Source organism: Gossypium hirsutum, chromosome D01 (assembly GCF_007990345.1).
Source record: "Gossypium hirsutum isolate 1008001.06 chromosome D01, Gossypium_hirsutum_v2.1, whole genome shotgun sequence".
NCBI lineage: Eukaryota > Viridiplantae > Streptophyta > Magnoliopsida > Malvales > Malvaceae > Gossypium > Gossypium hirsutum.
In genome coordinates this window covers 64009084-64033706 of record NC_053437.1, presented here as the reverse complement: position 1 = coordinate 64033706, position 24623 = coordinate 64009084, and the positions used below count along the sequence as shown (strand labels likewise).

General features: G+C 34.1%; 5 protein-coding genes across 6 annotated transcripts; all 5 read left to right on the top strand.

Annotated features, from left to right (window-relative positions):
- The first annotated feature begins 476 nt into the window (after positions 1 to 476).
- Positions 477 to 7908, top strand: LOC107905246 (uncharacterized). 2 transcript variants are annotated; one of them, XM_016831849.2, is made up of 19 exons: positions 477 to 823; positions 959 to 1773; positions 1872 to 1940; positions 2040 to 2238; positions 2987 to 3068; positions 3349 to 3402; positions 3488 to 3569; positions 3660 to 3719; positions 3813 to 3865; positions 3945 to 4111; positions 4490 to 4673; positions 4922 to 4979; positions 5058 to 5114; positions 5219 to 5467; positions 6062 to 6123; positions 6236 to 6292; positions 6405 to 6498; positions 6696 to 6836; positions 7483 to 7908. In XM_016831849.2, the coding sequence occupies exons 2-19, from the start codon at positions 1108 to 1110 to the stop codon at positions 7567 to 7569; spliced, it is 2421 nt and encodes an 806-aa protein (XP_016687338.1). In that variant the 5' UTR covers positions 477 to 823; positions 959 to 1107; the 3' UTR covers positions 7570 to 7908. The 2 variants fall into 2 exon arrangements, with proteins under 2 accessions (XP_016687338.1, XP_016687337.1); XM_016831848.2 differs by having other exon boundaries at positions 3346 to 3402.
- Positions 7909 to 10380: 2472 nt separating this feature from the next.
- Positions 10381 to 13276, top strand: LOC107905247 (organelle RRM domain-containing protein 2, mitochondrial). Its single transcript, XM_016831850.2, has 3 exons — positions 10381 to 10670; positions 12546 to 12614; positions 12728 to 13276. Exons 1-3 carry the CDS (start codon positions 10556 to 10558, stop codon positions 12976 to 12978), a joined length of 435 nt encoding a protein of 144 aa, XP_016687339.1. The 5' UTR covers positions 10381 to 10555; the 3' UTR covers positions 12979 to 13276.
- Positions 13277 to 14495: 1219 nt separating this feature from the next.
- Positions 14496 to 15528, top strand: LOC107905249 (histone H2A). The gene is made up of 2 exons (XM_016831852.2): positions 14496 to 14948; positions 15128 to 15528. Exons 1-2 carry the CDS (start codon positions 14739 to 14741, stop codon positions 15371 to 15373), a joined length of 456 nt encoding a protein of 151 aa, XP_016687341.1. The 5' UTR covers positions 14496 to 14738; the 3' UTR covers positions 15374 to 15528.
- A 5747-nt stretch (positions 15529 to 21275) lies between these two features.
- LOC107905248 (histone H2A) lies at positions 21276 to 22358 on the top strand. The gene is made up of 2 exons (XM_016831851.2): positions 21276 to 21727; positions 21963 to 22358. The coding sequence occupies exons 1-2, from the start codon at positions 21518 to 21520 to the stop codon at positions 22215 to 22217; spliced, it is 465 nt and encodes a 154-aa protein (XP_016687340.1). The 5' UTR covers positions 21276 to 21517; the 3' UTR covers positions 22218 to 22358.
- An 87-nt stretch (positions 22359 to 22445) lies between these two features.
- LOC121214049 (probable histone H2A.2) lies at positions 22446 to 24494 on the top strand. Its single transcript, XM_041087700.1, has 3 exons — positions 22446 to 23503; positions 23686 to 23694; positions 24127 to 24494. Exons 1-3 carry the CDS (start codon positions 23351 to 23353, stop codon positions 24343 to 24345), a joined length of 381 nt encoding a protein of 126 aa, XP_040943634.1. The 5' UTR covers positions 22446 to 23350; the 3' UTR covers positions 24346 to 24494.
- Positions 24495 to 24623: the final 129 nt, after the last annotated feature.

The following is a 24623-nucleotide window of genomic DNA, read 5'->3' as shown; positions in this document are numbered from 1 at the left end:
TTTAGTCGCGGCCCATGGACAAATCTAGTAGTAACATAGATTCAATTATTTCATTAAAATAAATTAAGAATGTTATTGTGAGTGACTTGAAGTTGTTAATAATTAAAATTAAATGATGCAATTTAATTAAATAAAAAATTTATGTTTTATTTGAAAGTTGAGGTTATTTAATGATTTATAAAGTAAAAAAAAAAAGAATAGGAGTCAAATTGACAAAAATTGTAAAGATTAAGGGGTTAAATTTGTGATTGTACCTAGCTTTTTTTTTGACAAAGTTAATGAAAAAACTTAAAGAGGGACTGAAAATGAGTAAATCAAAAAGTACAGGGACCAATTTTGAGCAAATAAAAGTAGAGGGACTAAATCCGCACAAATTGATAAGTACAGAGACTATCATCAGAATTTAACCTTTAAAATAAGATATTAACTACTGAATATATTTGAATTAGATTTATTTTCTCTCTCTATCTTGTTTTTTGTTTCTTGAAAAAGTTAAATCTGGACCGCGAACTAAGCTTTTTTCTCTTCTTGTTTGTTGCCGCCCTTCTCTCTCTGTTTTCGTTTTTCCTTTTTTTTTCCTTTCACATAAACAATCAAAAACCCTAACCCAAATCTTTCGCGCTTTGTTTAATTTTTAATTTGAACCTTAAATTTCTTTTTTCTTTTTGGTTTTCATCAACTTTCCACGAATCTCAGATCCACGAGATTTAAATCTGGCTTTTTCAATCTTCCTGCATGGTTTATTCTTCGATTTGTTATAGGTTTCAATGTGATTTGGATCCAATTTCTGCAAATTTTCGTTGATTTTTTTGGCTTTCTATAGGTTGTTATTATTTTTCTTTTTCTTTTTTTGTTGAAATTTCTTGGTTGGCAGTGTTATGTTCTAAAATTAAATAACGGTTAAGCGGTTATTTGGATTGAATTGAAATTTTATTTTTTTTGTTTGTTTGTTTTGCAGTTAGGTTTTTTTTTCGCTGTTCTTGAATTCGAATTTGGATTCCACTTTTCAGTATACGAGCAGTGAAATCTAAGGTCTGTTTCTTTTTTCGGATTTTCCTCTTATGAATGCTGTAATTATCGGAAATTGGAGAACGAATTCGTTGTTGAATGGAGGAAGAAGCATTTTGTTTGAGAATCTCAACGGAGGAGATTACGGAGAACGGAAATGGTACGAAACCTGAATTGAAGCGAGACCGTGAATGTCTTGAACTGGAATCTGAACCGGAGGCATCTCCTAACAAGAAACAAGCGAAAGAAGTTTCTAATGAAGATATTCGATCGGAAGTTTCGAACCCAATTGTTTCTCCTAAAGAAAACACGTCTAGTTTCCATGACATAAGCAGTAGGAACCATGCCGGTAGTGGTGAAGTTACCTCTGTTTGTTCCAGGAATTCGAGTTTCGATGAGAGTCTGAGTGATAGCTCTCAAATGTGTGATACTTCGGGGGCTATGTTGAGTTCCCATGTTACATTGGAAATTCCAAAGCATTTGAGTTCATCAGGGATTAGGAAAATTACGTTTAAGTTCAGCAAAAGGAAGGAGCACTATGATAATGAAACTTCGTATTCAGTTGGTGGGGAATGTATGAATATGGAAAATATTTATGGGACTAGTTCAGTCGAATGGAGTAGTCGATATTCTTGTGCTCCTAATTTGGAATTGAAAATGTCTAAGAAGGTTGTTCCTAGTAACTACCCTACAAATGTTAAAAAGTTGTTAGGAACTGGTATTCTTGATGGAGCCCGAGTGAAGTATATTTCAATCTCGACGGAGGTAAATTGGTTTTTCTCCATCTAACTAAGGTTAATTTCCTTTTTGTTAGCTTTGACTTGTTTTTTAACGTTATTACAATTTTTCCTCATGGTTGTTAGAGAGTACTGGATGGAATTATTCATGCGGGTGGCTATTTGTGTGGATGCTCATTTTGTAATTTCTCCAAAGTAAGTAATACAACTGTTCTATTACTGTCAAATTTTCTGTAAGTGCTTAGTTCATAGGATGTATTGTTTTAGCTGAATGGTTTGTCTGGGTGTGAATAGGTAGTAAGTGCCTATGAGTTTGAGCAGCATGCTGGTGCCAAAACTAGGCATCCTAATAATCACATATACTTGGAGAATGGGAAGCAAATATATAGTATTATTCAAGAACTCAAGACTGCTCCACTCAGCCTTCTGGATGAAGTTATAAAAGATGTAGCTGGTACATCTATAAATGAGGAGTCCTTTCAGGATTGGAAAGGTACTAATTTCCATTTTCATGCTTTTATTAGGTTTATCTTGGTTGTCTGTAGTCCTATACCATCTGTTATTGGGTCCTTTTGAGTTTGTGAATAGATTTATAATTTATTTATTTTTTTGTTTGGGGGGGGGGGCGTTCTCAAGATAGAGTTTGTTGATACACAGTCAATTTCTTTGAAACTAAGAGAAACAAAAAGATAGGAATTCAGTAAGGGGACTGCCATTTTGCTAGATGTTGCTTCCCTTGTTATAGGAAAATGTATTTGGAGTCTCAGGCTTCCAAATCTTGGGATAGGTTGCTATGTGAAAGTAGTAGCTTATACAATACATCCAATTCTTGTGAGTATTACTTGGAAATCTAGTGTAATAATAGAAATTAACTGAAAGCGGGGAAGAATGAATTACAAAGGGAAATTGATGTAACTGCCATAGCAACCTATCCCTAGATTTGGAAGCCAACTCAAGTGGCACATGCAAGAGTAAATAGAACAATGCAGACTCTTCTGCTCTCTAACTTGCAGTTGTGCAATAAGAATACTTGATTCTTTTTCCTTATTGCAATTTTTTTTGTGTTGCAAGGCAGGTTGAATTTTAAGTGTTAGGCATCAAATGTACTATTCTGGGTATATTAGTGGCCATCCTGCCAGCCTTCTTAGAGAAAAGGGATACCTGGTTTTATGTCTGCCAGTATAGAGCCACATTTAACTGTTACTATTGTTAATGTTTTAACATGCTGTTATGTTCTGCAGCTAGTCTTCAGCAAAGTAACGGAAATGTTCAAGCAGAGAAGATATATAACATGAAACCTCCTAGTTTGCCTAATTCTCTGAGGTAAATATCAAGTTCTGGTGATTCCGATTTCTGTGGTCTTGTATGTTTCAACTTCTAAATTTTTTTTTTCTTCTGTTTCCTTATCTGATAGACCATCTCCTTTAATTATCTCGGTTTTGAATTTGGATAAGGATTCGACCCTGTTGGTTTTATCTGGGTGCTTAGTGGAATAGAATCTAGCATGTGTATGTCATGTTTCAGTTTAGCTATGACTTGTGTTGTTGGTTTTTATTTTCTATTTTTTTAATTTCTGACTTCACTAATGCTCTACCTTTAGCAGGCCTAACTCAATCATGAAGCGAAAGAAAGCTGCTGATGGTGGTATGAAGAAAAGGTATTGTATGGCCTATTGTGCTCCCGCTCTTTGCAAATCTTAGATCTGCCTGATTTAACCTTGAATTTCTTTAAACTGTTGGCAGGGATAATGATTTACACAGGTTACTTTTTATGCCAAATGGACTTCCAGATGGAGCAGAATTGACCTACTTCATCAAAGGGCAGGTGCAATATTTTATGGGAAATAATATGGTTTATTTGCAATAATTTATGCCTATTAGTGTTACTAACCAAAATTCTTAATATGTTTTTCAGAAGTTACTTGAGGGCTACAAGCAGGGAAATGGTATAGTATGTTGCTGTTGTGAGAGAGAGGTGAGGTTCTAGTTATCAATTTGATGCTGGATTACCTCTCTCGTTCATGACTTTTGTTTAATGTTTTTTCTTTTTTTTTTTTGGTGTGAGCAGCTTAGTCCTTCACAGTTTGAAGCACATGCTGGAATGGCGGCCAGAAGACAACCGTAAGTGTTCTTTACAGAATTTGATCTTTCTCTACGATGTTACAAGTCAATTCTTTGATAAGTTTCTTTCTTTACACAGGTATCGCCACATCTATACATCTAATGGATTGACGCTTCATGATATAGCATTGTCATTAGCAAATGGGCAGTGTGTTACAACTGGTTCCAGTGATGATACATGTGCAGTATGTGGAAATGCTGGAGATCTGCTTCTTCGTTGTGAATGCTCTCAGGCTTTTCATCCATGTCTGTATTTTCTTCTATTTTGAACTGTTTCTTTTTGGTATATGTTTTTGTTTAGAGAGGTACTTCATTCACTGTTAGTATTGTAAACATTTAATATAGTGCTCAGCATCAAATGATTCATGTGATAAATTCATCTACTACACTTACATGTGGGTCAGCATTTGGAGCTTTAATTGCATTTGTGCTTTCATGCCAAATGATTATAATGACTAGCTTTATACAAATTATTTTCAAAAATAAATGGTGGATGTACACTTTTGCTATCAATGTACATCATCTTAGTTGTAAAAATAAATTGGTACTGTTATTCTTGCTAAATTTTCTTTTTGGTGTAAGATTTCCTTTCATCATTAACACTATTGAATGTTCTTTTTGCAGCTTGTTTGAATCTAGAGCACCTTCCTGAAGGTGAATGGTGTTGTCCAAATTGTGCAGATGAACATGGTTCTAGTAGGAAAGCTGTTTCTGGAGAAGCTTCAAGCACAGCAAGACCAATTGTGATACGATTGACAAGAGTTGTCAAATCACCAGAGTTTGAAATTGGTGGTTGTGTTGTTTGCAGGTTGGTACCAATATTTTTTTAAAGTGAGCTTGATGAATGTGTGACTAAATCCCTCTATGCCTCCATCAATATAAGTCAATAATTTCTTGATGGTTTCTTATTTTATTTTTGGATATTTTTTGTTGGTTCTGATTTTTATTTATTATTTCCCATTTTATTTGTGTATTTCTTATATGTTCACTGCTTTTAGATTTTAGCCTGTGTGTTACTAAAATTTTGTTATGAGATATTGATTATTTTTTTGTCAGGGGTCATGACTTTAGTGGCTCTACATTTGATGATCGAACAGTTATTCTCTGTGACCAAGTATGTGCTGTTTCCTCATCCAATTTCAATCCAAGCCAGCAATATATTTTTTGGTATAATATTTTTTTTTTTTGGTAGTGTGAGAAGGAGTTCCATGTTGGTTGCCTGCGGGAAAGTGGACTCTGTGATTTGAAAGTAAGTCTGAAATGAATGTTCTGGCAGGTTAATTGTTAACATATACATGCTATTCAAGTGTTTAGTAAACACTGTTTACCTTTTCTTTTTCTTCCACCCTACAGGAAATTCCCGAGGATAAATGGTTTTGTTGCGATGACTGCAACAGGATTCATGTGGCTCTCCAGAGTTATGTTTCCAGTGGGGTGCAGATAATTCCTACTGTATTTGCAAATATAATTAGAAGAAAGTATTTAGAAAAAGGATTACTTATTGATGGAGCCACAGATTGTGTTCAATGGCGAATACTGAGCGGAAAAAGCCGTTATTCTGAACATCTGCCTCTACTTTCAAGTGCAGCTGCAATATTTCGAGTAAGTTTTTCCTGATATAGAACTAATGTTTTTTAGTGCGTTGACCTAGTTGCTCAAGATATTTATACCTTTTTGTTTATCTTTTTGTTGGTTTAACCAAGCTTTTTCAGTCGTACTGTGTGTTTGTTGGGAACAATCTATGTTGACCCAACTTTTTCAAATTGTAATTTGAAGATAAGCTCAGTGCCATTAGTGGCTATGACTTTTGAACAATATATAGAAGGAACTTGTTCTTGGAGTGAATACAGATGAACTTACAGACATTTACGGGATGGCTGCTATCTGCATATACTTCCATTCTCGTTTCAGCTTATGGTTTTTTATTAAAGCAGTTGAAAATTTCTTAAGCATACAATCATGACAAGAAACTCATCTGTACAAACTTTTAGAATTGCAAAAATAGAACAATTTTGTAACTGAATTTGATTACAGTCTCAAAGTATTTGTTTTTTCTATGGGATTTTTTGTGAATTTACCTATATGATATATACTAGCTGCCTTTAGATTGTTGATTATCCTGCAGATATTTTATTACTTAAGCTGTATGTAAGAATTGCCTGTTTGCTCAAATTATCTGCACTTCCTTTTTTATAGGAATGTTTTGATCCCATTGTTGCAAAATCGGGTCGTGATTTGATTCCCGTCATGGTCTATGGGTATGTATTCATTCTTACACCATTTTTTTCTTTTTTGTCTTGAAAAAAATGTTCTCAGGAATATATGTTAATATTTGTGGTTAATACGATATCTTGATTTTGAACTTTGTAGGAGAAATATATCAGGGCAAGAGTTTGGTGGAATGTATTGCGTGGTTTTGATTGTGAGGTACATTGCGCTCTCTTGCTTTCGTTATATTCTTTAGCGCGGGGTTGCGAGGTGTTATTATCTTGTTGATTACTTTATTATCTATGAATTTATACATGGTGCATATGTGCAGGTCCCTCGTTGTATCAGCTGGCCTTCTTAGAATATTTGGTCGGGAGGTTGCCGAGCTCCCTATTGTAGCTACAAGTAGAAAACATCAAGGAAAAGTAAGAATATGCAATTGCTGTCAAGTTTATTCCTTTTTGCATTTCTTTTTCGTCTTAAAATGCTTTAAGATAGATCCCTAACTCCGCTACACTGTCACAGTTTGTCGGTTTTGTTCTCAAGTCTTCCAATCTAGTCAAAACATGACTATGATAATGTCGGACCAAGCTAACTAATTGTTATTTTCGTCTTTTTATAGGGATATTTCCAGGCATTATTTGCTTGCATTGAGAATTTACTAAGTTCCCTGAATGTCGAAAACCTGGTGCTCCCGGCAGCTGATGAAGCTTTGTCGATTTGGACGAAGAAATTTGGTTTCACAAAGATGAGTGAGCAGCAAGTAAGTGCCGTCTAAATCTTTTACCTTTACAAGAAAGACTTGAATAAACTTTCCAACTCTAACATGAACACCGAAACTTAACTCACCTTGATTTAACCATAAAGTTAATAACCTGAATCCAACCCAAAATTAACTCAAACTCGAAACAATGTAAACCTAAAATAGTCTGGATCTGAACTTGAAAATGAGAAGTAACTTTAAACTAAACAGAATCGAAGTAGTTAAAAATTTTAAAACTAACCTGAGTTGAACTCGAAACTATACAGAATCTAAATAGTTAAAAATTTTAAAACTCGAGTTGATCTAACGTAAAACCAAACCGACCCATCCCATTGACATGATGAACATGCCTAAACCTAAACCTAAACCTAGAACAGTTTGGATATGAAATGACCCAAACATGAAAATGAGTAGTAACTTGAGATAACCCAGACTTCATAATATGCTATGATTTCAGAAATCTGTACCTTGGACCTGAGATGATCTGAACTTGAAACTAAACAGCATCGATTAGAACCCGAGTGGCCTAATTTAAGACCAATCCGACCCTTTCAGTTAACATGATGAACGTCTATTTTGATCTGTTTATACCAAATGTCAAATCACTAAGAGAACTAAGCCATTGTAAACTTTATTTGATGTTCAGTTATCCAAGTACCAAAAGGAGCTTCAACTGACGATCTTCAAAGGAACATTGATGTTGGAGAAAAAGGTAGAGCCGATACCGGAATAATGCTGATCATCTCCTTCCGGATAACTTTTAATCGAAATTCCAGGATCTGGCATTAACATCGGTTCTAACTTGTGTTGTTGGTCTTAACGTTTCGCTTTTGTTCTTCTTTTTTGTTCCATCCACCATAAATGGTTTTGTTTTTTTTGTACAAAACTAGAACTATATACCGAATGAAGAAGGATGTAAAGACATTATAAAGCAAAAGTGACTCAACCAAACTCGCCTTGCATGCTGACCCCTTTTTTTAATGCATGCATTGCAATTTTGCATGCAACTAGGAAAAGAAAATTCGGTAATATTTTTCTTTAATTCAATTGAATGATTAATGGATTTATTTTAGTTGTTTTTAAAATATATACTCTTGATTATTCATAAATGAACAAAAATTGAAAACTTATTATTTAACATAAAAAAGAACACTCAAATTGGATTGGTTTATTGAATTAGAAATTCAAGGTTGGAAACTCGTGAATAAAAAATTGATTTTTATTTTTATTTTTTGCCAAGAATTATTGGACTTTTGAATTATTATTAATTTATTATTTTTTTAATGTAGTTCGACCTATATTAATTGAATTCAACTATTTATTTTTTTAATATATTTGATATTTATATAAAAAATTATTAATATCTTAGACATTTATAATTTTATTGAATTAATTGAATGAATAAATCTATGATCCAATATTATGGTATCTAAATTTTGATTTTATCTAATTATATATTTGAAATTTAAATATATATTGGGAGGCTCATTACTTCAATTGAGGTAATGAAAAATTATTTTATTTTTTTAGTTAGAATTTTAGGCGGTTCTCAAAAAAATATAGTGAAAAAAATTATCCCTAGAGTAGATACTAAGAGAAATGTATAAACCAATGATTCCATAAAATTGATCATGGTTTAAAATTATAGCTTTCGTACCTGTTTACTTGGAATCATCTCCCAAATAAGATAAAGAAAGAACAACAATAATAATAATAATAAGACAGCGATTTAAATCAAGATTTTTCCTGCAGCTTATGACAAATCACAAATAGAAGTAGAAGCGAAAAATAACAAAGCAATCTTGCATCAGACTACTTGTCTTCTTGTAATTGGATCTCCAAGTTTTTGGAATGCTTCAAATTCCACTTGAGCATCCAAATCTGGATCAATACCAACAAAAACATCTCTGAGCAGGGTTCTAGCACCATGCTAGAAGAAAAGCAAGGCAAACGAAGCATGCCCAAAAGTAAACCAACCCCTCGGATTGCTACGAAAAATACCATCGGATTTCAAAGTAGCACGATCTAATTCAAAAATTTCATCCAATGGAGCACATCTAACATATTTTTTCACAATAGCAGGATCACTATAACTCACTCCATTGAGTTCGTCGCCATAGAGTATTTTGTATATTAGTAGTGTACTTTTTTATTCCATAAATATCTTAAAAAATTGACATGTATTTTTTTAATATTTTACTATATCTTTATATGACACTTGTCAACTCCTCGACCTTGTTTGTTGAATCTAAAAATTCTATTGCCACACTAACAAAAAATTTCTCATAAATTAGATCACTAATATTGTTATCATTGTAACACAAACTAGGAAATATAGGAAATAAATGGATATATGTATTTTTAAAAGTATTTATAATTATATCATATTGAATTTCACATTTTAAACTGGATTAAATCAAATTTCATGTATAAATTTAAAATATTTATCAAATTGCAAGCTATGAATCTAGTAAATAATGGATTTGATTCTACTTGAGATTTTATCTTTTTGTTATTGGTTTAAGATATTTCGATATTCTATAGTTGCATTAGATTTAATTACATCTAAAGTCAAATAAGTTGAAACCATTAAACTAAAGGCAAAAATATTGTTTTTTTCTTCTACAAAATCAACGAGTTTTGAGCTGATCCAACTTATTAGAGTTGTTTTTTTTTTCTTTTTAAAATTGGGGTTTGGGGCAGGGCGTGTTAGCTTTAGAGAATGGTCAAAATAAGGTTTAGCGTAAAAACGTTCCGCCCTGCTCCGAAATATTTACGAAATTACCTTTATATATAATTAATATTAATTAAATTTAAAAAATCCTTGAACTTTATCATAGCTAATATCATTTTACCACCTTAACTTCTATTGCATACTTGTTTCTTTTCCTCTCTTATTTTAATTTATTTTCTTAAGTCTTCCTCTAATTTTCGTTTTTTTTTCTTCTTCTATGATATAATATTTTTTTGAGAATGAATTGTATAAAACTGTGATTCTACGTCATCTTTATCCATTTTCAATAAGAGAAAGCTTTTTCCTCCTGAAAAATTTCACGATTTGTCATTCTCCTGTTGGAAACAGATAGGGATGAGGTGGAATCACAGTTTCATACGATTTTTTCTCTAAAAATGCTAAAAATATTTTTTCAACTAAAAATGTTAAAAATCGCGAGGAAAAATTTGATTTGTTATTCTTCTATTGGAAAGAAATAATGATAATAAAATCACAACTTCATACAATCTTTTCTCTATTTTTTTACTCAATCATCCCAAACATGATTTTTTTTTTCAAAATGTTTTTGATTTTAATTAATCACAATTTCAAATAAAAAAAGTTTGAATTCAAGTCGAATAAGATGGGAGTCAAGTATACCATTAATCTTTGGATTCGGGTTTGAGTGGATTAAAATTTTTTAAACTTGAAATCGGGACATAACAGTAGAATATCGGGTCGGGGTCGGGGTCAGGGTTTGTAAAAATTCAACCCGGCCCACCCAATTAAATTCAAAAAACATATATATTTATAATCATGGGTCATTGACTCCATCAATGGCTGGGATGTTACACCGATTTGCACTTCATAGTCACGCATGCAGCGAATCAATACATTAAACATGTAAAAGGGTTTTAGTTCAGACCCTTCGTTTCAACTGTTAAAAACCCTTAAACCCTAATAGTGCCCCGTTCCTTAATTTTCCGAATCTTTTGGCTCCGTCCCGATGGCTTTTATTTCCCGAGCCCGCCGCGCCTTCACTGGGCCCTTCCCTCCGTGTTCTTACTTGGCTTCGATTCGTCTCAGTTCGACTCTGACTTCCCCCAAGCTTTTCATTAGCGGTATTCTCTCATTTCCTTCCTTTTATCATTCTTTAAATTTCTCCATAAAAGTGATTAATTTTATATTCATTTCCATTTCTTCAATTTTTGTTTTGAAAATTGATAATTTTATAAGTTGGATTGAATAAAATAAGGAATTTAGATGTAAAATGGAGGCCAACTTATAAAATTAAAGAAATAGTGATTTAATTATCCAAACTAAATGCTTTAATAAGATGTTAATCCAAAGCAGGGCCTAATTAAAGTTTAAAAGGCATCAACTTTATTACTACTAGCGCTATTGCCTTTTTTTATACCTATTGTAAGTGAACAAAGGATTGAATTAGTATTTATGGTGTTGTGCCATTGTGCCTATTTCAGGCAAGGGGTTCTGGTTTTTTGGCATCTTCTATGGCAGCTAGGATTAGTTGGATTGAGATCATGCCTAATGATAAATAACTCAGAGTTAACTCTTATTGGATTAGTTGGGCTGTGTCTAACGGAATCGTGATAAATGACTAGTGGTACCATGAAGTTTAATGCTATTATCCACCATGATTGAGTGGCATTAAAATGAAAAATTTTAGGACTAAGGGAAAGGATTTTGAGCACTGTATTTGCCAATATCTAGGAATTAATTTGGATTGGATTAGTTGAGCAAGATATAAATAACTTGTACTTTGAAATTCAGGGCAGTTATCTGCTACGATAGATTGGCATTAAAATGACAAATTTTAGGAAAAAGGCAAAAGGCTTTGAGCACTGGCTTAAAATAGCTTTCTTTCATGCTATGAGCTATATCCTTTCTTTTTGATTGATTTACGCTAGGGTTTCGAAGGAAAAATAATTCATGTATATCATGTTGAACCTAGTCAGAACTTTGGGGTATATGAAGAATGCATAGCTTAGAATAGCTTTTTTTCATGCTATAAGCTATCCTGTCTTTTTGTTTGGTTGATTTAAAGTTATCCAAGGGTTTCAATAGCTTTCTTTCATGCCATGAGCTATATCCTTTCTTTTTGATTGATTTATGCTAGGGTTTCGAAGGAAAATAATTCGTGTATATCATGTTGAACGTAGTCAGAACTTTGGGTTATATGAAGAATGCATAGCTTAGAATAGCATTTTTTCATGCTATAAGCTATCCTGTCTTTTTGTTTGGTTGATTTAAAGTTATCCAAGGGTTTCAAAGGAAAACCTAGTTAAAATTTTGGGTTATATGAAGAATGAATAGCTTAGAATAACTTTCTTTCATGCTATAAGCTATCTTGTCTTTTTGTTTGATTGATTTAAAGTTCTCCAAGGGTTTCGAAGGAAAAAATATTCGAGTATATCATGTTGAACCTAGTCAGAATTTTGGGTTATATGAAGAATGAATAGCACTCATAAAAAGAGTGGCAGGAAAAGAAAACGCATGTTCCGATAAGATGCATATTCTTTCATAACTTGTTAAAAGTGAAGGGTTTGTAATATTAAGCATAAAGGTAAAGGCCCTTTTTGTCCTTTTTTTATTTACCCTTTCACTTAACCCAACATCATGTCTAGGTTCAACCAGCCTGTCTTGTTCTTTTGAGACCTAGGGTGGCCCTTGTTTTATAACGTAGAAGCGTACAACGAGGTATAAATAACTAGAGCGAGTGCTTATTTGTATGAAACAAGAACTAAGAGAGGTGTATGCCAGGTGCCCACTAGAGTTCCCTCATGCACTTCAGTTTATTTGTCAAAACTTCTTTGCTGTTTACTGAAGTGTTTGGGGGAACTCCGGTTGCCATCTGAGATGGTAATATTATGAATAGGGAGAACATCATGATTTTCCTTGTAACGATTCCGTTAATCATAGCCTGCTGAAACGTTTTCAGATCATTTTATCACCCCTTTTCCTGGTGTATCAAACAGGTCTCTCAAGGGAAACAACAGATGAACAGTTCCAAGAGGCATTTTACCCGTTTGGCCGGATTGTCGAAGGTTTAATTTAACGGTTTCTCATTTTTCTTTGGCCTCTAGAGTTATGCTTCTGTACTTGCATACTTGTTCATTCAGCTTTCATCATGATATATTATGTTTAAAATGTGTCTCAGCCAAAGTCGTGAGAGATAGAGCTACCAGAAGGTCAAAAGGGTTCGGTTTTGTTACGTATACATCCATTGAAGAAGCTGAGAAGGCTAGAGAAGAAATGAATGCCAAGTTCTTGCATGGATGGGTTATTTTTGTTGACCCTGCCAAACCAAGGGAATACAGACCTCCTCCACATAGACCGGAATCGGGGCCATCTGAAACTGGTTTCCGAACGAACAAAACTGTCGGATGGTGCGGGTATAATTCAACTTAAAATAGATGGAGCTATTGTTGGGTTTATTCCAAAAGCTTTTTTAAGTTATTCATATATTACCCACAATTTTTGCAGACGATAGTCAGGTGAATCTATGATTCATTGTATTTTTTTTTAAAGCTTAATTAATACTTTCAACCATTACAATCTTTTCATAATTCCAAAATCCATAATCCAGAAAGCATACAAGAGCTTGTTTATCTACTAGTACGTTTTTGTACTGGGAAACATATGGAGACAAATTAGTACTTGAATGTTATACCAAAGAGCAAGCTAATCATTTCTATTTAAATTTTCATCTATTTGTTGTTAAAAATTTAAATTAATAGAATAATTAAACAATTACTTATTTAGGCAAAGTGTCATTGTCCACTATTGATCTGAAAAAGGTTTAATTCTTTTCTTGTGTTCCTTTTTCTCCTTTTTAGTTTTCTTCTATCTCTTTTTTCTTCTTGCATATTAGAGACTAGTTTTTTTTTATGTGGATGTTTTTTGTTATTGGGGTTTTTTTTTATTTGGTTACTGTAAGGGCGAGTGATGGTGGTAATGGGTTAGCTAGTTGGATATGTGGTGGTTGATTTTAGCATTGGCTGAGATTTTTAGTACATGGAGCTGGTTCAGGTTAGAGGTGACAAAATGAGTTGCTGGTAGTGTAAGGTGGAGGGCTGTGTTGGAGGATAAAGATTGAGGGAGATTAGAGCTGGAGGAATGAGGAGGAAATTATATACATATGTGGGAAGAAAAATATGGCGTGCTAGGTAGGATTTTCGTCAACACTTATTATCTATAGTGATCAAAATGAAAACATTTGTTATTGGGTTGTTAGGGTTTTTTTATTTGGTCACCGTTATGACGAGTGATGATGGTAATGGCTAACCCGAGTGGGCTATGTGGTGGTTGATGTAGTGTAGTTGGTGGTCGATTTTAGCAATAGGGGTTGAGGATGGTTATGGATGATTGGAGCATTGGCTGAGATTTTTGGTATGTAGAGCTGGTTCGGGTTAGAGGTGACAACAAGTTAATGGTAGCGTAAAGTGGAGGGCTGTGTTGAAGGATGAAGATCAGGAGAGATGAGGGCTGGAAGAATGAGGAGGAAATTATATACATACGTGGGAGAAAAATATGGCATGCTAGGATTTTCGTCAACCCTTATAACCTAAAGTAATCAAAATGAAAACATTTACTAATAATAGGGTACTTTTTGCAAATTTCTTTTTTTGTGTGTGTTCAAAATAAGAATGTATGAAATTTGATTGATCTATCTATATAGTTTATCCTCTTTTAATTTTTTATTACTGAAATAAAAAATAATTTTATTAATATATTATGATAATTATTTGATATACAGGCGAGGATAATTATTTGGTAATTTCAATAATATCAATGATGAAAATAAAAAAATTTAAATTTAAATTTTAGTGATGAAAACAGAAACACATTAATAGTTAAGTGATTATTTATAAAATTTATGTAAAAAAAATTACTTTATTAATACATCTAACCCTTTCCGTCAAGCTGATTGGATCGTTCCATTTCACGAGGATTGCCAAAGAAGTTACTTATCCACCGTCCTTTAAACAACCTATCAAACGGCTCAAAGTCTCCAAATCCGTAAGCCAAATGTCTCCCATTTTTCTCACTTCGCATATAAATTGAACTAATTTTCCAACACGAAATCACAAACATTTTCTCGAGAAAATTTCACTGCGAGATTTCATATCGGATTTTCAAGTCTTTTCCTCCAATTTGCACTTGAAGTGATGGATACCGGATCAAAGGTGAAGAAAGGAGCCGGAGGAAGGAAAGGCGGCGGTCCAAAGAAGAAACCAGTTTCTCGTTCAGTGAAAGCCGGATTACAGTTTCCCGTCGGTCGAATTGGCCGGTACTTGAAGAAAGGGCGATACTCTCAACGTGTGGGAACGGGTGCTCCGGTTTACCTTGCTGCAGTTCTTGAATACCTAGCTGCTGAGGTAATTTCATTTTTTCCCAAGCGTTGAATTAGGTTAAAATGTGCTTATATATATTACCGTTGAATTATCCCCATAGAAGTTGGGGATTTGATTGATTGATTGATTGAAACTTAAAGTGTAGATACACCCTTATGTATGTTTCTAAAATTGGGTTTTTTTTTCTTTTTATTTCTTCAAAGGTTCTTGAGTTAGCTGGTAATGCTGCAAGAGACAACAAGAAGAATAGGATCATTCCAAGGCATGTTCTATTGGCAGTGAGGAACGATGAAGAACTTGGGAAGCTTTTAGCTGGTGTGACCATTGCTCATGGTGGTGTTTTACCCAATATTAACCCAGTTCTTTTACCAAAGAAAAACGAAAAGGTGGCGACCAAGGAGCCTAAATCGCCATCCAAGGCTACCAAGAAGTCTCCTAAGAAGGCTTAGTTTCATTTATTTAATTATGTATGTAATTTCCTTTGTGTAGGAAAATGTTAATGTTGGTAATGTAGGATTTTAGGGCCATTGTATTTCTAAAGTCTAATTTCCCAGTGTTATTTCGAATAGGTTTTGTTTGAAATGAATGAATGAAATTCAGATTATATGGCTTTGTTGTAGGGGGAATTCGTCCCTTGCAATAGTTGCACTTCTTCCTCGTTGACTGTTGGCAGTGATAAAGGTCCATACGGCATAATTGTCCCTTCCTTCAACATCATCTTCTTCACGCACTAAACATCTAACCATCACATTCCTTTGAACTGATTTGACACTCCCTTAAACTGATTTTTGCTGAAAACAGTTTAGGGTTGATTTGTTTTGACAAGTCCTTGATCAATGCCTTGAGAACAACAAACTTCAAGCATCCTTAGTTTTTCAAATGCTGGTTGTTTAAGTGGTTTGGTCAGAATATCAGTAATTTGTTCATTGCTCTTGCAGAACTGCAACTATCTTCTCTTCCTTGCATAGATCCCTCAAAAACTGAAAACAAACATCAATATGTTTGCTTTCTCTCATGCATCACTGGATTTCTTAACAGCTTGATGCTTTACATATTGTCATGGTTTATGATTGTTCAGCTCCAAGTATTTTGAACATATTTCTAAGCCACAACAATGCTTGACTCGTACTTGAAGTTGATTCCACAAATTCAACCTTGGTTGTGGGAAGTGTAACTATTTGCTGTTTCTTTGACAACCATGATATTGCACCTGAATTAAACTTGGACGCATAACTGGAACTGTTCTTACGATCATCAATGTCCCCTGCATAATTACCTATTAGTATACCCAACAAAATTAACATCAATACCCTTTTTGTAAAACACACCATGATCAATTGTGCCTTCACATATCTCAAAACGCTTTTAGCTGCATTGAGATGCATTCAGTCGGCTTATCTATGTATCTGCTAATTAAACTCATAGCATGCATGATGTCAAGCTTGGTAGATATCAAATACACGAGGCTACCAACTATTTGCTTAAAATAAGTGTTGTCTATTTCTCTTCCTTCATCATTTTTGTGCAGCTTCAAGCTAGGTTTAGTTGGTGTAGCAAATGACTTGCAATATGTTATTTTGAACATTGCAAGAATCTTATTTCTTTTGATAAATAAAATTAGTAAGGGCAATTTGAATGACTTCTAATCCCAAAAAATATCACATTTATATTTACCAGGCCCTTGGTGCTTGCTTTAGTCCATAGAGAGTTTTCTTTAGTCGATAAACCTTCTTTTCTAACCCTTCTCGTAACCAGGTGGTTCATCAACAAATACTTCATCTTGTAAGTTGCCATGGACTTAACATCTAATTGAAGAATCGGCCATGAGTGTTGGGCTGTAAGCGAATTCACTTGTATCCAGCCTTACAATTGGGGCAAAAACTTCCTTATAACCAATCTCATGCTCTTTTCCTTACAGCCTTTTGCTACCAACCAAGTCTTGTGTTTGTCAATTTCACATTTCTCATTCAACTTCGTCTTGAAAATCCATTTGACATCGATGGTTTTTTGTCCTTCGGGCAGATCTGTCAACTCCCAAGTTTGATTTTTTTTCAGTGGACTCAATTTCTTTATCCATTGTCTCTTTCCATTTCTTCTCTTTCATATCAACATATAATGCAAAATAAACACCATCATCTGTAATAATATCGTCAAATTCATCCATGCTGGCCTTTTCCTTGAGTTTTCATCCTTCAAATTATATCTCCTTTCTTCTTCTTATTCTTCTTCTTCTTCTTCTTCTTCTTCTTCTTCTTCTAAATGTTGATCAGATTAAGTTAGAATTTGAGGTGAAGTTGATTGTTGCTCATGTGATGTTGGTTGTTGATCTTGAATTTCACTAGCCTCTAACAGTTGAGACATCATCATTTGATATTAAACTTGGAACTGAATTGCCATCAACCCAATCCCATCTAGCTTCTTCGTCAAATACAACGTCTCTGTTGATTATCACTTTCTTCGTTGAGGGATTAAACAACTTGAAAGCTTTTGAAATTCCACTAACTCCAAGAAATACACATTTCTGACTTTTGGCATCAAGTTCATTCTTCTTTCATTCGATATATGTGCATATGCAATACATCCAAATATCTTAAAATGATCAACAACGGGTTTCTTGCTATATGTGCATATGCAATGCATCAAAATATCTTAAAATGATCAACAACGAGTTTCTTGTCGCCCCATGCCTCTTGAGGCGTCATGTGTTTCACTGCCAATGTTGGACTTCTGTTTAAAACATGAATTGACCACATCACTGTTTCAGGCCATAATTTTTTTGGAACTCTTTTTGTTGCAAGCAAGCTCCTAACCATATTGAGAATGATTCTGTTCTTTCACATATACCATTTTGTTGTGGTGAATATGGAGCAGTCAATTGTCTCTTTTATGTCATTTGATTCACAATATGTAAGAAAATCATTAAAGCAAAATTTTCCTCCGCAGTCTATTCTAAGTGTTTTGATTTTTTTTATCAACTTGATTTTCAACAAGAGCTTTAAAACTCTTGAAAGCATCAAATGCTTTAGATTTTTCCTACAAAGGGTACACCCAAGCTTTCTGACTAAAATCATTAATAAATGAAAATATATATTTTTTTACCATTGGAAGTTGGATTGATTGGTCCACATAAGTATGAGTGAACTAATTCAAGCACAACTTGAGTTCTTTCCACTTTTTCACCTGAGAAAGCATCCTTATGCTGCTTTTCAACAATACATTCTTCACAGGGCTTTGATGGAGGAATAATTACAGGAAGACCAATAACCATTTGCTTTTGTTGAATAGTCTTTAGGCCATTAAAGTTCAAATGACCATATCTATACTGTCACTTCCATGGTGAATCATCTATTTTAGCTAGCAGACAATCATGAAGTGTTTTAATCTTCAAAGGAAATAACATGTTTGCACTCATTTTAACAACAACAATGGACCCTTTTCTCAAATCATACCCCTCACATTCTCCATTGAAAATTGTGATATTGTATACTTTATCTTGTAACTGAGGAGCACTCAAAAGATTAGTTTTCAAATTAGGAACATAAAAAAACATTTGAAATTGTTTCAATAAAAACATTCATGGTTTTGATCTGAATATCACCTTTTCCCATCACTTAAATAGTTAACTTATCCCCAAAATTCACGATTGTATGAGAACTTTCATCTAATTTAGTAAAAAAAGACTTACAACCGATCATGTGATCCACATACCAAGTTTGTTGATCGAACTCCTCTATTGCGTGAAAGGCCATCAAAAGTGTCCCCTCTTCCTTCAGTTCGACAAATTTAGACTTTTCTTCCTTTTCTTTTGATAGCTTTGTATATCATTCATTCTTTTAGTGATCATAATTCCCACATCTATAACATTCAATCTTAAGTTTGTCAACATAACCTCTTCCTCTTTATTAGGAATCTTCTATTTTAGAAGCATGAGTGGAATTATAAGATCTGTTGTCTTTATTCTCACGACCACTTCCTTTTGTATTTGAGGATTCGGTGTAGGCTTTGAGAGATTGACTTTGGGCTCATGACAAATTAAAGAGCTTTGTAGCTCATCATCAATGGACAAATTAACATTTTTAGATTCTTCAATGGAACAAAAAACATAATTCGATTTTGGAGTTAGTGATCTCAATATCTTCAACACAATTTTAGCATCTTTCATGTCTACACCATGAAAGCACATCCTGTTTACAATTCCCATTGTTCATCTAATGAAATCTATGATAGATTCTCTTGATTTCATTTGAAGAAGTTCAAATTCTCTTGTCAAGCAATATTTGCTTAACCCTTGATGTTGAAAACTTCTTTTTTATTGAATCCCAAATCTGCTAGGAAATATCCTTTTGGAGAATTGTCTCTAAAATTGAATGATTAGTTGCTTGAAATAATTAATTTTTTGCTTTTAAATCTTTGAGTTTTCAATCTGCCAAAGCCTTAGCTTGTGCTTCAGTAGACATTTCTCTTGTTGTTGATTTACATACACCATTCTCCACAATGTAATAATATTCTTTGGACCTTAATAAATTCTTCATCAACATAGTCCAGTAATCATAAAAATCATCTAAACGAGAAATTGATGGTTGTTATCAAATGTCATCCTCCTCAAGCTCTGATACCAAATGTTAGATTTTAATAGTAAATGAGAACTTAATGTATTTTTGATTGAATAAAAACTTGTCCGCATTATCTACGTTATATTTTAGAGTTTATATAAAAGAACAAAATAATCTGTTGTAATAGTTTTGCAGATTCTTAAGAGACTGACAACCTTTAAATACTAGCACTCTTACTCAACAAAATAACCAATAAATTAGGATAATTATTTGATACTAATTTGACTAAATCTCCTAACTAAGATAACAGAAAACAATCTAATTAACAGGTGACAACGATAATTTTTTTAAAATTTGAAAATCTCTTTATATATAAATATTTATTTGAAATGTAATCTAGTAGTTAATCTACGTCATTTTTGAGAAATGTAAAGTTCTTGCATGGATCGACTATTTTCGTTGACGCTGCCAAACTAAGGGAATACAGACCTCCTCCACCGAGATTAGAATCGGGGCCATTTGAAACTGGTTTCCTAACGAACAAAATTGTCAGATGGTACGGGTACAATCAACTTAAAATAGATCGAACTATTGTTGGGTTTATTCAAAAAGCTTTTAAGTTATTCATATACTACCCACAATTTTTGCAGACGATAGTCAACTAAAGTTATGATTCATTGTATTTTATTTAAGCTAAGTTAATACTTTCAACCATTACAATCATTTCGTAACTCCAAATGCAACAATATTTGCCATTACAATCTTAATATGGAGGTTTTTGTCCAAGGAAACAGATTGTATTTTATCACATTTATTTAAAAAATGTGCAAATTAGAACCTATATATTAGATCAAAAAGCAATCTGATCATTTCTATTGAAATTTTCATTTATTTGTATTGTTAAAAACTAACGTGGCTAATAGACTAACCATATAACTACACGTGATGTGTCACATTTACTTCCTTTAGGTTAACTGTCGTCCTCCATCATGAACCTTAAAGGGGTTTCTTCTTCTCTTGTGTTTCTTTTTCTCACTCCTTATTTTTCTTCTTCTTCTCCCCCCCCCACACTCTCTCTCCCTCCCTCCCCCTCTCTTCCCCTTCTCTCCCTCTTATTGATTAGAAATTAGGTATTTTTTATGTGGATGTTTATTGTTATTGGGTTGTTTGGGGGTTTTTTATTTGGTTACTGTTACGACAAGTGATGGTGGTAATGGGGTTAGGCAGTGGTTGATGTGGTATAGATGGTGGTCGATTTTAGCATTGGATGATAGTAACAATGACTGAAATTTTTTGTGCATGGAGCTGGTTTGAGTTAGAGGACTAGAATGTGGAAGGCTGTGTTTGAAGATGAAGATTGAGGGCTATGAGGATGGGAATCAGAGGTGGAAATTATATACATATGTGGAAAACAAAAAGATATGGCATTGTAGGTAGGATTTTTGTCGACCTTTATAACCTAGAGTGAGTAAAATGAAAATATTGCTAACAATTGTGCCCTTTTTGCAAAAAAAAAAATCAGTGCTTAAAATAAAAACATATGAATATTGAGTTATAAGTTGTGTAGTGTACTATTTTAAATTGTTTATTATTTAAATGAAAATAATTTTATTAATGCATTAGGGTAAGTATTTGGTATACGGATGGTGGTAATTATTTGGTAATTTCGATAATGTTAATGATAAAAAAAATTAAACTTAAGTGATCAAAACGGAAATCAATTAATAGTTGAGGGACTATATGTAAAATTGACCCAAAATAATTACTTATTAATAGATCTAACGCTTTCTAACAAGTTGATTGGATCGTTCCATTTCACGAGGATCGCCAAACAAGATTATTATCCGCCGTCGATTAAACTACCAATCAAGCGGCTCAAAATTTCCAAATCCGTAAGCCAAATGTCTCCCATTTTTCTCACCTCGCATATAAATATAACCAAATTTTCCGATAAGAAATCACAAACATTTTCTCGAGAAAATTTTACTGCGAAATTTCATTTCCGTTTTCGATTTTTTCCTCCAATTTGTATTTGAAGTGATGGATGCCGGATCAAAGGTGAAGAAAGGAGCTGGAGGAAGGAAAGGCGGCGGTCCAAAGAAGAAGCCGGTTTCTCGTTCGGTGAAAGCCGGATTACAGTTTCCCGTTGGTCGAATTGGACGATACTTGAAGAAAGGGCGATACTCTCAACGTGTGGGAACCGGTGCTCCGGTTTACCTTGCTGCTGTTCTTGAATACCTTGCTGCTGAGGTAAATTTACTTTTTCCCAAGCGTTGAATTAGGTTAAAATGTGCTTATAGTCCCTATACTTTTAAAGAATTATGAAATTAGTCCCTGTACTTGTTTAGGGACTATAGGCATATTTTAACCGTTGAATTATCCCCATTGAATTTGGGGATTTGGTTGATTGAAACCTTAAAGTGTAGATACACCCTTAAGTATGTTTTTAAAATTGGATTTGTTTTTCTTTTTTAATTATTTAAAGGTTCTTGAGTTAGCTGGTAATGCTGCAAGAGACAACAAGAAGAATAGGATCATTCCAAGGCATGTTCTATTAGCAGTGAGAAACGATGAAGAGCTTGGGAAGCTTTTAGCTGGTGTGACTATTGCTCATGGTGGTGTTTTACCCAATATTAACCCAGTTCTTTTACCAAAGAAAAACGAGAAAGCGGCTGCAAAAGAGCCTAAGTCGCCATCTAAGGCTACAAAGTCTCCAAAGAAATCACCTAAGAAGGCTTAGTTGTTTGTCTATTATAGGGTTTGTTTTGATTTATCTGTTAATGTATGTAGGTTCCTTTTGTGTACTTTGGTTGTAGGAAAATGTTGGTAATGTTGTTTAGAATATGTTTTGTTTGAAATGAATGAACTGAAATTCAGATTATATGGGTTTGTGCTTATTTTATCAAATTGATTATCGTCAGTAATAACATTCCTTCAATCGATCTTCCCGTACTGAAAATCTAACAATCATCTTACCGGGTCTATAGCATCGCAACCGCGTGCGGAGGTTTTGCCCTTCTGTTCTTCCTTTCCGGTTATGTTCTTGTTATTGTTCTTCGTTGGCTTCTGTTGCTTTTTGCCACTAACCATGTGGGATACCAATGTTGGCAAAGGATCGTATACATCGAGCACTCATGTCGCGGTCAACTTCAATTGTAACCCCTGTTTTTCACGGCTACCTTTTAAGGGCCGATACCTGCTTCAATGGAGTCTTCTGTAAGAACGGGTGACAGCACAAAAGGCCTAACTAAAGAGTCCAACGAGAGCAAGGTATCTGGTCGGAATCCTTGAGGAACATCCGCTGCAATGCTGTTCTAGGTTGATCGAAGAATGAACTTTATTTTCACGGAATTAAGATAGAATGTTAACGGTTTTAAGGGCCGATACCTGCTTCAATGGAGTCTTATATAAGAACGGATGACAGCACAAAAGGCCTACTAAAGACTCGACCGAGAGCAAGGTAACTGGTCGAAATCCTCGAGGAATATCTGCTGCAATGCGGCTCTATGTTGATTGATGAATGAACATTATTTTAATGGAATTAAGATTAAATCCGATAGAATTTTTAAGTATCAGAAAAAGAACTGTAGTAATCAATAGTTAAGTGAATATTTATCCCCTTACATCAACTTGATTGGATTGTTCCATTTCACGAGGATTGCCAAACGAGTTGCATATCCACCGTCCATTAAACAACCAATTAAACGGCTCAAAATCTCCAAATCCGTAAGCCAAATATCTCCCATTTTTCTCTCCTCGCATAAATAGATCCAAATTATCAGATACGAAATCACAAACATTTTCTCGAGAAAATTTCACTGCGAGATTTCATTTCGGATTTTAAGTCTTTTCCTCCAATTTGTACTTGAAGTGATGGATACGGTTTCTCGTTCAGTGAAAGCCGGATTACAGTTTCCCGTCGGTCGAATTGGCCGGTACTTGAAGAAAGGGCGTTACTCTCAACGTGTGGGGAGGACCGGTGCTCCGGTTTACCTTGCTGCTGTTCTTGAATACCTTGCTGCTGACGTAATTTCAATTTTTACCAAGCGTTGAGTTAGGTTAAAATGTGCTTATTATAGGGACTATAGATATATTTTAACCGTTGAATTATCCCCATAGAAGTTAAGGATTTGGTTGATTGAAACTTAAATTGTAGACACACCCTTAAGTATGTTTCTAGAATTGGGTTTTTATTTATTTCTTCAAAGGTTCTTCATGTTGCGGAAGCGACGATAATATTAATAACAATATTATCAGAAATATTTAGATAATTATTATGCCAACAATTATACTAAGAAAATTCCCAGTTAAATTGGAGGGGTCACAATGGTCCTGCTTAAAACCCAACAACTAGACAGAACTCACTTAGATATTTATAGCAATAATAACTAAATAAATATAACCAACATAAAGCTATTAAATAAAAGCAAACAAATAAGAAATAAAATACCAGAGTTTTAACGAGGTTCGGCCAATTTAGCTTACGTCCTCGGACACTACCAAATTAATATTTCCTCTAGAAATATTACAAAGGAGAAGATTTTGGGATGATACAACCAAAGGGGGAGGGGTTCTATATATAACAAACCAAACCCCCTCCCTTTCTATCTTTTCCTAATGTGGGATATTGCCAATATTCAACACTTCAGTTAGCTGGTAATGCTGCAAGAGACAACAAGAAGAATAGGATCATTCCAAGGCATGTTCTATTGGCAGTGAGGAACGATGAAGAGCTTAGGAAGCTATTAGCTGGTGTGACCATTGCTCATGGTGGTGTTTTAGCCAACATTAACCCAATTCTTTTACCAAATAAAAACGAGAAGCCGGTTGCAAAAGAGCCCAAAGTCACCATCCAAGGCTACCAATAAGTCACCTAAGAAGGCTTAGTTTCATTTATTTGTTTATGTATGTAGCTTCCTTCGTGTAGGAAAATGTTAATACTGGTAATGGTAGGAATTTGCCAGTGTTGTTTAGATCAGACTATTGTCTGAAATGAGTGAAGTGAACTCAGATTATATGGCGTTGTGTTAATGGCATTTGTTGCATCGTTGTAGGATAATAAAGGCTGTTTCGTCTTGTTAGTGTAAAGTCTCTTTGCCCCTTGCAATTTCTTCTTCGTTGATTATGGTATTAACATCCCTTCCTT

Bases quoted from the DNA above. Each gene is read 5' to 3' on its own strand.
- LOC121214049 (XM_041087700.1), top strand. From the start codon at position 23,351: ATGGATACGGTTTCTCGTTCAGTGAAAGCCGGATTACAGTTTCCCGTC.
- LOC107905246 (XM_016831848.2), top strand. From the start codon at position 1,108: ATGGAGGAAGAAGCATTTTGTTTGAGAATCTCAACGGAGGAGATTACG. The intron at 3,570-3,659 runs GTGCAATATTTT...TATGTTTTTCAG, and splicing joins CCTACTTCATCAAAGGGCAG to AAGTTACTTGAGGGCTACAA. The intron at 6,293-6,404 runs GTACATTGCGCT...GCATATGTGCAG, and splicing joins TGCGTGGTTTTGATTGTGAG to GTCCCTCGTTGTATCAGCTG.
- LOC107905248 (XM_016831851.2), top strand. From the start codon at position 21,518: ATGGATGCCGGATCAAAGGTGAAGAAAGGAGCTGGAGGAAGGAAAGGC. The intron at 21,728-21,962 runs GTAAATTTACTT...AATTATTTAAAG, and splicing joins TTGAATACCTTGCTGCTGAG to GTTCTTGAGTTAGCTGGTAA.
- LOC107905249 (XM_016831852.2), top strand. From the start codon at position 14,739: ATGGATACCGGATCAAAGGTGAAGAAAGGAGCCGGAGGAAGGAAAGGC. The intron at 14,949-15,127 runs GTAATTTCATTT...ATTTCTTCAAAG, and splicing joins TTGAATACCTAGCTGCTGAG to GTTCTTGAGTTAGCTGGTAA.
- LOC107905247 (XM_016831850.2), top strand. From the start codon at position 10,556: ATGGCTTTTATTTCCCGAGCCCGCCGCGCCTTCACTGGGCCCTTCCCT. The intron at 10,671-12,545 runs GTATTCTCTCAT...TGTATCAAACAG, and splicing joins CCCCAAGCTTTTCATTAGCG to GTCTCTCAAGGGAAACAACA. The intron at 12,615-12,727 runs GTTTAATTTAAC...AATGTGTCTCAG, and splicing joins GTTTGGCCGGATTGTCGAAG to CCAAAGTCGTGAGAGATAGA.